At 36.5% G+C, this 14,602-nt stretch overlaps 2 protein-coding genes across 2 annotated transcripts; one reads left to right on the plus strand and one right to left on the minus strand.

Annotated features, from left to right (window-relative positions):
* The first annotated feature begins 843 nt into the window (after positions 1 to 843).
* Positions 844 to 12,234, plus strand: LOC129876521 (uncharacterized). Its single transcript, XM_055951974.1, has 8 exons — positions 844 to 1,030; positions 1,128 to 1,230; positions 1,307 to 1,411; positions 5,182 to 5,267; positions 8,043 to 8,284; positions 9,695 to 9,875; positions 10,923 to 11,106; positions 11,611 to 12,234. Exons 1-8 carry the CDS (start codon positions 978 to 980, stop codon positions 11,911 to 11,913), a joined length of 1,257 nt encoding a protein of 418 aa, XP_055807949.1. The 5' UTR covers positions 844 to 977; the 3' UTR covers positions 11,914 to 12,234.
* Positions 12,235 to 13,557: 1,323 nt separating this feature from the next.
* On the minus strand, positions 13,558 to 14,340 carry LOC129876263 (40S ribosomal protein S17-like). Its single transcript, XM_055951646.1, has one exon. It carries the CDS (start codon positions 14,203 to 14,205, stop codon positions 13,750 to 13,752), a length of 456 nt encoding a protein of 151 aa, XP_055807621.1. The 5' UTR covers positions 14,206 to 14,340; the 3' UTR covers positions 13,558 to 13,749.
* Between the last annotated feature and the right edge of the window lie 262 nt (positions 14,341 to 14,602).

Below are 14,602 nucleotides of genomic sequence, written 5' to 3' on the forward strand. Positions count from 1 at the left end.
TCAACTTTATAAAAATTAGCCACAAGCCAAATCTGACATGTGACAAGTTTGCATGAGCCAATAAATAAGCCACACACCCTTGTCACATGTCAAACACAAATTCTTATCCTGGACAGTTGACATTCCCAATTGCTAGTCCAAATTCAAATTCAAACTAATTTGCTAACAAGTCATAAACGGTTAAGTAGCTTTACACGCATGTGCGAGGCAAACATGGGCAACCTCAAATCTGACGCCAAATATTCATTTTGGTGCCTAGCTTCGCGCCTTGCCCATGTGCCTCCCAGTACGCAGGTTTTTCCCCACACAACTTGTCATTGGTGTTCAGCCTCCTAAATCGTTTGCCTTGCCCAACTCATAGCCTCACGAATTTGTCTTAGCTATGGTTATGCCATAATCACAATCTTATCTTGTCTTAACCTTGTACAGTTCTTGTTATGCCTTAGCCACACATTGCTTTGCATGTCTTAGCCATGCCACTGTTAAGGTCTTTTCTCAATTAAATTTGATCTTGATTGAAGTTATTGAGCCTTGACTAAATTCATCATGCAAATTTCTAGTCAAGTCCGAGCCACTCAAACCCTCAAATTGAAGGTCTAACACTTATCATCCTAAGCATCACTAAAATTAAGAGAAACATTTTTTCGGAAAAAAATACCTCCTCTATTCTATTTTATGTGACATCTTTTTCTTTTTAGTCTATTCCAAAAAATATCATATTTTAATATTTAATTATATAAATATTAAAAAAATTATTATAGATTATAAATTTCAAAAGTCAATTTTTTCCTTAAATATTGTGTTCAAATTTATAAAGACGCCATAATGGAGGAGAGTAATAATTTATTTCTAATAATCACACTTGTCAACATCTTTAGCCGATCTGATTTTGGTCGCTAACTTGTGTTCCCTTGAAATATCAGCAAACTGTTACTTGCTGCCGCGTTTAGCTTGAAGGGAAAAGGGAAGAGCAGAAAATGGGCAATTCTCAGACGAATTCCACGAATCCACGCTTTGCTTTAGCCAAGAGGCAATTTCTCTATAACAACAATTCAAAATGGTTACACAGTTGAATATTATTTGATCAATTTTGAACTCAAACAGCATATATTAATTCTTTTTTGTAGAGCCTTCACAGAGAGGAAACTGGAAGACCTGAAATCGTTGTTCGATTCACTAGCTGCACAATCTCAAAGCAATGGAAAATACATTTCTCCTTCTGTTTTCAAGGTACTTTCTGTCAATTTTCTGTATCTTCTTTGGGTTTTTACAATCAAATTATAAATTGGGCATTTGTACATTATAGGCGTATATCGGAGTTGAAGGGCCGTTGGGTGATAGAATGTTCGATTTGGTCACCCAGAAACGTAAGGATCAAAAACTTACATTTGAGGACCTTGTAATTGCCAAAGTAAGTATTTTTGGTCTCATTCCACTGTGTCTTGAACTAGTTACCCTAAAGTTTTCTCATTTGTTGAGCTGATGGTATACATAGGCCTTCAGTGAAGAATTAACCTGAATAGCTGCCCACTCAACCCCATAAACTTAAAATAGCTGGCAGATGTATAATATATGTATAACCATGTATAATCTATTTATACTGGCTAGTAAAAGTAAACATGAATCCGACCGGTTATTTGGGTAAAGATCCATTTTTTATTTTATTTTTTTGTATCTTTTTTTCTTATAGCTTTTTTAGTTATATAACTTAATCTGCAATTTATATGAGTTAGTATCTGAATTCACTCCATCCATAGTATTGTATGTTGATGGATTATTTAAGTTGCACGTAAGCTGGTCGAATACCACGGCCATAAAAAAGGACAATCTGGTGCACTAAACTCCCTCTGTGGGTGGGTTCCACTGAAGGACCAAACTGTGGTAGGTTTATTGTATGCAGACTTACTTGCATTTATGCAGGGGACTATTTCCCGGCTTAAACCTATAACCAATACTATAAAAGAACATTTTCCTACACCTATTCATGAATTTTCGGGTATGAGCTCAAGAGTATCATATGATCCACCTTCATTATTGTCACATCTTACCTTGTTGTAATAATAGGACGAACAATTTTCATACTTTGCCCTTTACTCTAAAAGAATAACAACATCATGAACATTATTGACTAGTAACAACCTCAACATACAAGGAATTAGATAGATGTTATTACATTGTATTTGAAAAAGAAGTACATCTACAATATGAAAACTACATATGAGTTTTCTACGTATGCTCGCAGAATACATCTAGTTCCAAGTAAGGTTGAAAAAAGAGGGTTGTGTTAGCCCTGTTAGGTTCAGGATTAGGGTAAAGAAATAATCAATTGTGATGAATCCTTTATCCTCATGGTTTTTCTATACTTAGCATGATGGGCTTGGCGTTAAATAGGCTAGGGCTTCCATTCTATTGCCTCCTGGTATTAAGGAGTATAGCCAAGGATTCTCACATCATGCACGGATGTGGGTAAAGAAATTAGTTCCACCAAAACAATATGTGGATATGATGGTAGATGAGAAAGGATTTAACGCCAAGCCCATCATGCTAAGTATAGAAAAACCATGAGGATATTTCCATCATAGTGGATGAATAGAGTAATATGTTCGTCCAAGAGAGTCAATTTCGAATAGGTTGTTGGACCATAAGTTGATTTATAGGGAAATCAAAGAATCTTTTCTGATAGGTACGAAGAAGTAAATAAAATCAATGTCTACCTTAAAGAGGACTGGAGGAGAAGAACTATATTGCATGTCTATAAAGAGACTTGGTGGAAAGGAGAGAAGGTTAACGAGATGAACAAAACAAGCTATAATTTTTGGTATTCTGGTTTGTGAGATGATCAAAGTAGGCACAGGTTGGAAATCATGTAGAACCGAGAGCTAAAGATAAAGTTGCAGAAGTGAAAAAATTGCTGATAGGATTATCTTAGTGTGGGAAAGAAAACAAAAAGTATCATTAGTGCATAGGCTTCACAAATAGAATTAGATGAGGAAACAAGAACTAAATTTTGAAAAAATATATATCCATTGGTACAAGGGATTCTAGGTGACCAACAAATGTCTGTACAAGGAGATTTGAATGGATACATGGTTAGATATGTGACACTTAAACTGAGTACATAACAAATCTTGTGGTACAAGCAATGGAGAAGGGAAGGTTTTAAAGTTTGCATTAGCTTGTTATCTATTTTTAGGCTTTAAGCTAACACCTACTTTGAAGAAAGAGAACAACATTTGATGGTATTTAAGAGAGGAGGCAGCCAGAGACATATAAACTTCATTCTTACTAAAAGAAGTGACAATGCCACATTTAAGGACGACAATGTTATACCAGGAGAAGACCTAACCATCCAAAGGAGACTGGTGCTCTTGCATGTAGAGCGAAAGAAAGGAGTGAAAATTGAAAAGAGAAATATGCAACCAGATTTTAATGTGCACACTAAAAGGCTTAAACCACTAAACATTCAAGGACAAGCTATTGGAGGATGGAGCATGGGACTTAGAGGTAGAGATAAGATCTACAGAAGTAAATGCAAGTTACATCTTTACTGCATTTGAGTGCAAATTCCATTTTTATAAGATTGAATTCCAAGCTAGTGCATATAGGACCTCCAAAGGAATGCAAAATGATAAGCATGGAAGAGATGTAGAGGTTGTCATCATGCAATATGTGAAAAGACAAGTGTGTGTGTGTGTCTTACCCTGATTTAGTGTACAGAAAACTGAGTTCTAGAAGCTACGGAAGACACTTGTTAGTTTTGCATTTTAATCAAGTATGGAAGTGAAAAGGAATTTTTATATTGGTTCAGATCACAAATATTTTGCTTAGTCTTATGTGGTTTCTCAAAGCGTTCACCACTAACACGGCTAAGTCGGTTTTCACTGGATCACCAACACCGAATGCAACATCTTGGTGTGAAAATACAAGTGCGTGTGAATCGGGTGGTGGGTGGGTGGGAGTTCAAGACAATGCTGGGAGCTATTTCCGAACATTATTGCCTATTGGTGTATCATGATTCATGGGTCCCTTCGAAGATTAGGGGCTGACTGGAGTACTGGAAATTTCAATAAATTTGAAGCAGATCTGGAAAACTATTCCCTTATGCATTTATTGGACTATTTGGTTGGAGAGGAAGAATGCTTGCTTTGAAGGAAAAATGAGACTCCTTTCTAGAATTAATAATTATTGTCCACATAACTTATATTTTTGGTGTAACTGCAGTATGGACTTTGGGTTTGTTAGGACTAAGGAAGGGTCACTTGATAATCTATTGTAATGGTATGTTATTGAGTCATGTACTGTTCTGTACATTCTTGGTACTTTATAAGTCAAACTTGACCTTATCATGAAAAGAAAAAGCGACAACATGTTCATCCCTTGCATAGATACTCTTGGTTCCCTTCAACGGGAATTTCATTCCTTGATTCTTGGCAGCAGGATATATTTAGTTTCACTCCACCGATCCTTTTCTTCAGTCAATCATAGAATAGTTTCCTTGGTAAGTCTTGATTGATTTGTACTGGCTCTTCACTTGCGTATAGTTGACAAGATCTTCATTAGCATATTGCTGTACCTGCATTCAAAACTTCACCATATTAGTGACATACTCTTTTCAAGGACAAGATTGTTGTCATCATTAAAATCCTGGAGCTAACAGTATGATCCATTGGAAGCTCCAACTGCAGTCCCGATACTCAGGGTAGTAATGACTGAAACATGATTTACTTACTTTGGTAGGACTCACTGGATAAGTTCAATGGCTGAGCTAGGGTCTAGCTTAATGGAATGAAGAGATGTTTTAACAGAAGACTTAACACTTAATCAACTGCTGGCTATGGTGCTTTCATGTGTCCATCATACCCCTAAAACAACCATAATAAACCTCTATGATGATATCTTTTTCTCCTGGAATTTGAGGACTCTCTAGAAATTCATGCCTTCTCCTTGTGTGCCATTTCAAGTTTCCTACCAGCATATAGATGCTCTCCTTCTAGACAACCAGAGTGAAGAACACAATTGCAGAGAATGGTGTTATATATGTAAACTGTAATTCATTCTGATAATCATTACCCTTTGCTGCATAAAGGTGGACATGTATCTCTCTACCTGTGAAGTTTCTATTGCGAGTAATAAATGAAAAATATGAACTCATGGTGTGTGGTTCCACTTTTTATATTGCAGGGAACCTATGAAAAAGGGACAAATGCTGATATTGAAGAGTTTATCTATCAGTTGTTAGATGTCTTTGATGAAGGCGTTGTTGGAAGGTAGAACAATAAACCTTGATATGTTTAAGGCTATGTATACTTTGGTCCCTCTAGATTTAGTTTTTCACATGTAACTATGCTCGACTTTCAAAATTTGTCAATTACCTGTCTTGGTACATGGGTTAAAATTAAAAAGTCCAAACTAACTTATAGTGGAATCGACAATTTCACCAGCTCAAACTTTATACCTACGAAAACAACTGGCAGAGGTTGTTACTGTAGGTTGGTTGAAGGCATAGAGGGTTGTCGGACATCGTGAGGGGATCACATTTTGGGTAAAAGGTTGGACTAGCTATTTGAAGATTTATGTGCTAAACTGCAGTTATTTTTAGTGAGAATCCTCTCCTTAAAGTACTAGCCAAGGGGTACACTTGCCATTAGTTGGATTTAAAATTAACTCTTTCACTTGTTCCCATAGATTCTGTTCTCCCTCCCCCCCCCCCCCCCCCCAAAAAAAAAAAAAACAAAAAAAACTGTAAGGTGAAGGACTTCATTAGAAAAAAAAAAATACTGTAAAGTAGGATTTCATTAGAAAAAAAATATACTGTAAGGTGAAGGTAAGTTACACGTTTAATGTGAAAATCGAGGGTGGTTGCACAGTTGAGGCAGTTCATTTTCCTTCCACCACTATGAGGACCAGGGATAATTTATACATTCCTTTTAATTTTGACCTTGTTTGTATTGAACTGACTTGTGAGATTCTCGCATTGGACATATCAGAATCTCTAGTATACTTTTTTTTCATAACGAAGAATCCCTGATGCCTAGTGGCACACGGTTCGAAACTTGGTGGATGATGGTCTACTATACCCTTCTCGACTTAAATTTCGAGCTTTTATCTGTGGCAAATGACAATGTTCGAAACCATGATGTGTGCCTAAATCACACATCATTTGTTGCGATTTTATTACTACTGGAGACCAGAGCCCTGGGGGCATCTCTTGGACTACTTTAAAATGGTAATGTTGAGAAGATGATCATAATCAAGATGCTAATGTTACGGAGAGGAGGAATCTTAGTAAAAGAATGACTGACCATAATTCCTAGATAAGCTGTCAATGAAGACTAGTCAAATGTTAATATAACTGGCAAGCGAATGAATATCTCGAAAAAGGTTGTGATGCAAGCTTCTGAAAAAATAGGGATTTAAGGCATGCATTTTATGATTAAAAGCTTATATGGAAGTTGGTCGAGATTGTTATGTGTGTAACATTTTTCACAAAGACCCAACATGTCTTTGTCCTGCTCATCTTATGATATTCACGACTTCTTTTTTCTTCCTTTACCCTCTCTAATCGAGTGATGGTGGAATGATAAATCCAGTTCCCTCAGGCTGGTTTTCTCCAAGGGAAGTTTTGCGTATCTTGGTTTATGCAAAGTTCTGCATGATAAACCGCTTATCAGACTTTCCAAAATTGTTTCTTCTAGTCATCCTTGGTCATTCTGTTCCTTTTCCTGCAGTTGTCTTAGTATGATCACTCTTTTTAATAGGTACATACTAGACCTTATTTTCTATAGCCTCCTCACACTCCCTGGGTTATTCCTCTTCCGTTAAGCTTTACAATAATTGATCCTCTCAACTCCCTTCCTTGGCTGTCTTCTGCAGGTGCGCTTTTCCTAAGAAGTACAAATAAGCGTGTTTTGCAAACTTTTAACTATTTTTCCATCTTTGCAAGCATTTGATACAAATTTAACCATCAGGTTAGTTGGGGAGTCAAGTGTTGTTGGTTGTCTTTGATAGTGCTATATTTCCTCTCTAATAATCAGGTAAAAGAATTACAAGAAGGGAGGATGGCCGGAGCATTACACTCTGTGAAGAAAATGCTAATATTTAAGTTCTGAATGAGGCAACCATACTGCACCTACTTTTTACTGTATAGGCTCGTATTGTTTGTTCACTGTACTCGAAACATCTGGGTTTGGACCTTTTTTGTTAAAAATTATCCCTACTTTTTTGAGGTGGAACTTGGAAGTGATATAGAATTTTATTTCTGAGAATGGATCTCCATGGAGGAAAAACAAGAGGAATAAGGAGGAAGTTCCAGTTTTATTATTCAAGATAGGCAACATAATCACGTCACATTAATTGATAAACATTAAGTAGCATGTACATACACTTGTTGAATAAAATGTAATTGACCATGCCTTTGGCCTTTGGGGTATCTTCCGTGGTCTATTTCAGCAAAATAATATTCTATAATCGAAGAAAAATGAGTTCTTCTTTGAATGCTCTCAATGAACTAGAAGCTATCCTCTTTTTTTTTTTAATCTTTTTTTTGGTGTGTGTGTGTGAGAAAAACCTACAAATCATCGTTGCAAGCTGATATGGATGTACAGAGGATCTGACAAATAATTGGAAAGGGCATATCATCTGGCATTAGATGACAGATTGTTTCCTGTAATTTAATTTTTCAGTAGTTGTTGTCAGATGAAAGGTTCATTTCTTCCAGAATCTCTTTTTCTTTTTCTCTTTCTCTTTTTTCTTTATATGGAACACATATATGTATAATGCGAAGCTTTTTCTTCACTTTATGAGCTTGACTACCTAAACTTGGATGTTAAATAAATTCATTGAAGCTCTGGTAAAATATCCCCAGATTAGTTCGGTTTTAAACATCTAATTTTTCATTATGATTAAACATAGTTCTGGATCCACTTTTTTCTTTATATAGATACCCGTACTATTGAATACCAGAAAGAGAAAGATAAAAGAGAAACCAGCAGTATTGTTTTCTCCTTTATGGTGGTAAATACATCAATGAAATCAACTTGCAGATCAGATCTTGAAGCTGTCTTGACTGCAGTACTCAGAAATATACCTTCTCATGAGGGCCATCAATCTGAACCTTGTTCAGAGAGGGAAGTTCTCGGCATTTTCCTCAATGCTGCAAATTTAACAACTGATGATAAAAAATGCGCTGAAAGTTGTATGTCTTTTGAGGAATTTAGAAGCTGGTGTGCCCGTCTTCCATCAGTAAGGAAGTTTCTCGGAACTCTGTTGTCTCCACGTGATTCAGGTTTCTGCTTTACAGTCATCTTGTGTTTTCTAATTCTGTATTTACACTTCTTTTTTTCTTTTCATTTGTAGTTTCTATAAGAGGAATGTCTTTTCTACATATTGGACATTGCTTACTGGCTGAATTTCTGTTGGGCTTAAATGTTAGCTTTTCTTACATTACTTCTATATTCGCTGAAACTTCTATGACAACTAGGCATGATACTGACTTTTCCATGTAATAGACATTACTTGTGTTTTCTTTGAAACTTATATGTTATCATGCATATGCTGGAGTTGTTAAATATACTGGTGTAGTTGCTGTTACGGGGATTCTCATAACCAATGGTGTGCACAGGAATTTTAGTAAGCGGCGTCAACAATAAATAAGAGAACAAATGAAGAATTCATTGTGATGATATCATATTAAAAAGGCAATCTTGATGTTAGTACTAAAACATAATTTAAGCATATTGCCTATGGCATATCTAGGTGGGGAGCCTGGGTTCATGCGCACATGTATAGGAATGCTAAAATTATTTAAAAGTACTTAAATATATGTGTGCGCGCCCAAGCTCAAAGTGTGATATGGTGCAATGGTATTTGGGTACACCTCTCTAAGTGAGGCCGGGGTTCAAAATCTATGTCTATCTTGTTATATTTTACTTTTTTCTATGCCTTTGCGTTTTAATGAAATATGTTTTTTCTTTCTTTTTGTGTTTAGTTTGTTCTTTCAAAATCTCCAAGTATGACACATTGAAATTCCTGTTCTCCTTTTGTCGCCGTAAAAATATATATGTAAATTAAAATTAGTAGCAGTGAAGGATATAGCGTATAGCCAATGAGTTCAACTGATTCAATAATTTGGACACAAAATATAGATACATATGCAACTATATAAAAATAATTAGCTTTGAACCTATAATTCAAAAAGCGTAATAGATCCAATGGTAAGAACTTAAAGGTTGAAACCCGTCAAATTTACATCCTTAATCCACCTCGTCGTAATAGTGCACCCATATTTTCGAATTCATGGATCTTCCTTCTGCATATTGCTATAAGTCTTTTCAACGAGTTTTCATTTTTTAATTTGTATTAATGATAACCTCATCAGAGATGCTTTTAAATAAGTCCTTTTTCATTTTGAGACACCAAAAGGAGCTGTAGCACAGTAATTTAGTTGATTGTTAGTGAATGATGATTTGGCTTCGCTCCTTCGTAACCATGACTTTACTTATAGCAACTCTAGAATATTCAGTTATACACATTTAAATTTGTGCGAGGAAATCTGTTTATTCTGTATTCATAATATTCGTTCCACTTCCCCACCCCCAAAAAACAAAAAAAACGGTGAATTATTTTCCCAGTTGCAAAACTGTAGTCAAGGTAGGTGGTAAGCAGTGTTAACTAATCTATTAGTATTTTTTTGCAGGCTCTGAGGTTCCTATGCTAGAATACCCAGAAAACATTGATCCTGCTGTAATATTGTTAAGAAAGGAATATGCTTGGCATATAGGTGGGGCCCTCCCTCAAGACGAGCTGCATGAATGGAGACTTTTGTATCACAGTACAGTACATGGCCTAAGTTTCAGTACTTTCCTGGGGAACATTTCGTGAGTGGCTTCCTGCTTAATTAGAAATGAGTTTCTTATTGAGGATTAACTATCATTATCTTTGATCTCATTGAGATCTTTAAATTAGTTATAATTTGGTAAATATTTTATTGTTAGTCACCTTGTTTCCATGATTACTTGGTGCTTGACAGAACATTTCTCTGCTTATTAGATCACTGAATATGCTTATATTATATCTGTCAGTTTATCCTAACATCCACTTGCACAACTTGCTATTAGATGCCATTTTAATTGTTTTTTTTAATAATAGTTTTAAGGTTAAATGCCATGAGATCAGCTGCAAAGTTTACATAAGTATCTTTAGTTCAATGGACTTTGAAATTTCAAGATAGTATAACCCACATTTCTCCAATAGGTTCCCAGCAAAACTAACCGCATTGTATAATTATAGATGCTTCCCTTAGGAAGGTTAAAGGTATCTGCCAGTTGCATTAATATATGAGTGGAGTGTCATATTCATGATCCATCCTCTAAAAAGCTGTGATCTTTATTTATGGTGGTGATAGGGCATTGCATAATTCCCATGGCTCACACCACTCTCCTCTTGAGATGCGCCACCCTTATCTACCCCTGCTCTGCTGTGACTTGTGTGTGGAGTTTTCCTACTTAGACCTAGCCTACAGGCATTTCTACACCCTCTACATGGGTATGTAGCCTCGGTAAGTTTCAAGAATCACTCATTGTTTTCTTCATAAACTTTGCATAACTGAGTCTCAAACTAACCAAGAAACTACTAAGGCGTCTATAATACAATACAAGGAATCCAAAGATGACTCAAGAATTTGTTGTCGAAGACTTGAAATTGCTATTGACACCCACACAGAAATGTCATTTATTTAGCTACATGAATCCCACCACAGGACCGTACACCATATTGCATGTAGCCTTGTTTCTTGTAGTAGCTAAATGATAAATTTTGGCGCAACTAATTCATAAATGCCATCACTTTGTCCTCCCCTTTCTATGTCTGAGTGTGTTTACTATCAATTTTTTGAGCCAAGTATTAACTCCCTACGTGAACTGCAGAAATGACAAAGGACCATCTTTATTGGTAATTAAAGACAAAGAAGGCTATATTTACGGTGGTTATGCATCTCAGCCATGGGAGAGACATGCTGACTTTTATGGGGACATGAAGTCTTTCATCTTCCAGCTATACCCAAAGGCATCGGTTTACCGTCCTACTGGAGCGAACTCTAATTTACAGTGGGTAAGTTTCTGAACTTTTTGATATCAGTTACTTTATCCATATTAGCTGTCAAAATAAATAATGGATGCACTTCGTATTGTTCGAGAAGGCCTCTCCGTCTTCAAAACTTCAAAGTTCCTCCAACTCTCCAAAACTTCATTTTTCCTATTATCCCGTGTATTCTTCATTTCTCAAGTTGCAACTCGTTGCTATTGGTTACTATACCTATTGCCTTAGAATAGTAAGTGATCATCTCACTTTGACCAGCAGTCACCAAGATCCTTGACAGATTCTGGATTTTGGAGCTTGAGGTCTGTCATTCTTCTCTTGCCTTCTGAGACTTGGGCAGAGGCAGAAATGTATCAACATGTTTCCAAGTCCTCTCTGATGCTAATTTTCCTGGTTCATATAAACTCCTTTAGCCTGGATGTTCAGACGTTGAAACAATTTATACTTGCTAACTGGAATTTTATTCATCGACTATCGAACTACTACTAAGATATTCAAGCTCTTATCTTTCGGCAGTGTGCTATACATTTTAGTTCTGAGAGCATTCCCAATGGCATTGGTTTTGGAGGACGAGCTCACCACTTCGGCTTGTTCATCTCAGCTAACTTTGACCAGGGGCATACTTTCACCTGCACTACCTTTGGCAGTCCTAGCTTGTCAAAGACCCACCAAATCTTCCCAGAAGTGATAGAATGCTGGGGAGTTGCAATAAAAAGAGCTCCAGATAATCAGGATCGACTTCAAGGTACCGTGTTAGAAAGATTTAAAGAGGATCGCCATATGCTTAACATGGTTGGACTTGCAAATTCAAGTCAGTGATGTGCCTGTGGGCTGCGTCCACTCAGACTTATCTGAAGTTGAGGCACTTGCTGTTTTCCTGGACTCACTTCTTCTGCCCAATTAGCACGGTTTGGCTTGCAAATTCAAGAGATCACTGTCTTGCGTGTAATTTAATAATGTATTTTGTTGTTACAATGAAAGTGGGTGCAAAATCAATAGATGCTCAAACCCTGTGTATGCGTAAATAGAATCGAGAGTGTAATTTAAGGTTTTGCAATCATTACTTAAAGCCATTCTCCCATCATTGTTAATAGTAATTATCATTTTAATGTATGCAGATTCAGCAAATGTTGCTCTTAAGGTGATTTCAACATAAAATGCCTTAGATGTGCATGCTGAAAAGTGCTTCATTGGCCAAGAACCTGTTACTCTATGTTTGCTTTTCTTCTGTGAATTTACACGATTCATAAAGTTAGAAGGACAATTTTTGGGGGTTTAAAGAATGGCCAAACTTGGAAACGATTTGTTTGGACTCGCCGATAACTTTGATTTTGGGTCAACAGCAACCAATTCACATTCTATAGAACATGCTCCATCTCATGCACTTTGTTTCGTCATAGTTTTACTTGACACAATTTTAAAGAAAAAGGAAAGAAACAACTTAAAATTCATGTTTTTAGTATGTTGCAACATTTACGTGAATATAAGACTGTTGAACCTTAGTGATTTCAAACAAAATTTTAAAGAACAAGGAAAGAAACAACTTAAAATTCATGTTTTTAGTATGTTGCAACATTTATGTGAATATAAGACTGTTGAACCTTATTGAGTTCAAACATGTCATAGCATTTGTATGATATTAAAAACGTCTATAAGAATGCAACATTCTGAACTTAAGGACAAATGACATGGACATGCAAGAAGAAGTATGTCTTTCAAATTAAGTTCAGAATTACTGGCTGCTATCTGAAGGAAATGGCGATGCCATACATTAAAAGAAAGAGACTCCTAGAATAGCATAGGGAAAATCTGAATCTATACATGAAGAATCAAGAGAGAAAAAAATCAAAACTGATTGATAGATTTCTCGTAACAAACAAAAAGGAAATCATGGATGAACAAATTCGCTATCCATCTATGATAGAATACTGATAGGGAAGTGCAGAATATCTTCCTAAGACTCTGCACAAAGTTTCCACATCCATATCCCAATGATTAACCAATTGCTCAAAGAAGAAAACATGCAACATGGACAGAAATGGTACCAATGTAGACATTAAAGGATCTAGTGATGTCTGATGATTATATTTGAGTTCATCTCAATCTGTTGCAGAGCTAACACAAGTAAATTCTATAATGCTTAGATAAGCAAATCTTGAAATTGGAACTTGGCACAAAAATTGAAGTTTTAGTTTACACCAAATTGGACAAGCAGAGAAGTGAATCATTACAACATAACATGCACATAACCCAAAGCCCGTTAATTCCATAAGTGAGGTCCGGAGAAAATAAAGAATATAATGAGCCAACGACAGCAATTCCATAAGTGAGATCCGGAGAAAATAAAGAATATAATGAGCCAACGACAGCAATGTAGTAAGATACAAACAAATCTAGCAACATATAGTCGTACACAAAAAAATACGAAACTACGCGATAACCAAAAGTATTAAAGCATAGAAATACCTTTTAATTCTGCAATATTCCATTCATAAACAGAAATGCATAGTAACATGAGTTCAAAACACTAAATTGGTTCACAAAATCCCAAATTTAAACCCATAATCAGATAAAAATCAAGCTACAATTCAGTAAAAATCACTTCTCATAACAACAAAAACGAACATTTAAGTAAAAAACACGAACAAACCCATCTCAGTACCCACCACGACCTCCACGACCGCCGCCGAATCCACCACGGCCGCCGCCGAATCCACCAACAGGTGCAGCTATAGCTACTGTCTGCTCTTCCTTGAGTACAACACCAGGTAGTTCACTCATACCCATTGAAGCAAGCAAGTCAATAGTCTCCTTATCAACTTCAATCCTCTCAGTGTTAATAGCAGATTCATCAGGAACAAAATCCATACGGCGTTCTCTTTCTTCCTCTTGTAGCTTAAGAGAAATGCCTCTAACGGGACCCTTTTGGATTCGCTTCATCAGATGAGTGGAGAATCCAGCGATCTTGTTGCGGAGACGCTTGGATGGGATGATAGCAACTTCTTCTAGAATCTTCTTGTTTGTGTGAAAATCTAAGGTCATTTTTGAGTAGTAACGTTCAATGACTTGGCGTGAAGATTTCTTCACTGTTTTTGTACGGACACGACCCATGGCTGCTTAACGGAGCGGAGGCGACGTGGGTAGGGGGGCGGGGAGGAGATTCGAGTTGTGTATGGAGGAGGAAGAAGGAGAACTAGGGTTAATGGGTTGCTTTAGGGTTTAAAAGATGAGGATTTGGGGAAGGAAATGACAAAAATGGTTCCTCAAGTTTGTGGTAGGTTCAAAGTAGTCCCTCAATATGTTTCTTTGAGCAATTTTGGTCATTTACATTTGCTAAAAGTGAACACTTTTTGACCTTTGATAAATTTTTAACAAACTTAATATTTAACTTGAATCGGGCCCTTCCCCGGACCCTGCGAATAGCGGGAGCTTAAGTGCACCGGGCTGCCTTTTTTTTAATATTTAACTTGAACTCTCATTTGAAGGTGTAGTTATAGGATACTAAACA

This window comes from Solanum dulcamara, chromosome 12 (assembly GCF_947179165.1).
Source record: "Solanum dulcamara chromosome 12, daSolDulc1.2, whole genome shotgun sequence".
In the NCBI taxonomy this organism is placed as follows: domain Eukaryota; kingdom Viridiplantae; phylum Streptophyta; class Magnoliopsida; order Solanales; family Solanaceae; genus Solanum; species Solanum dulcamara.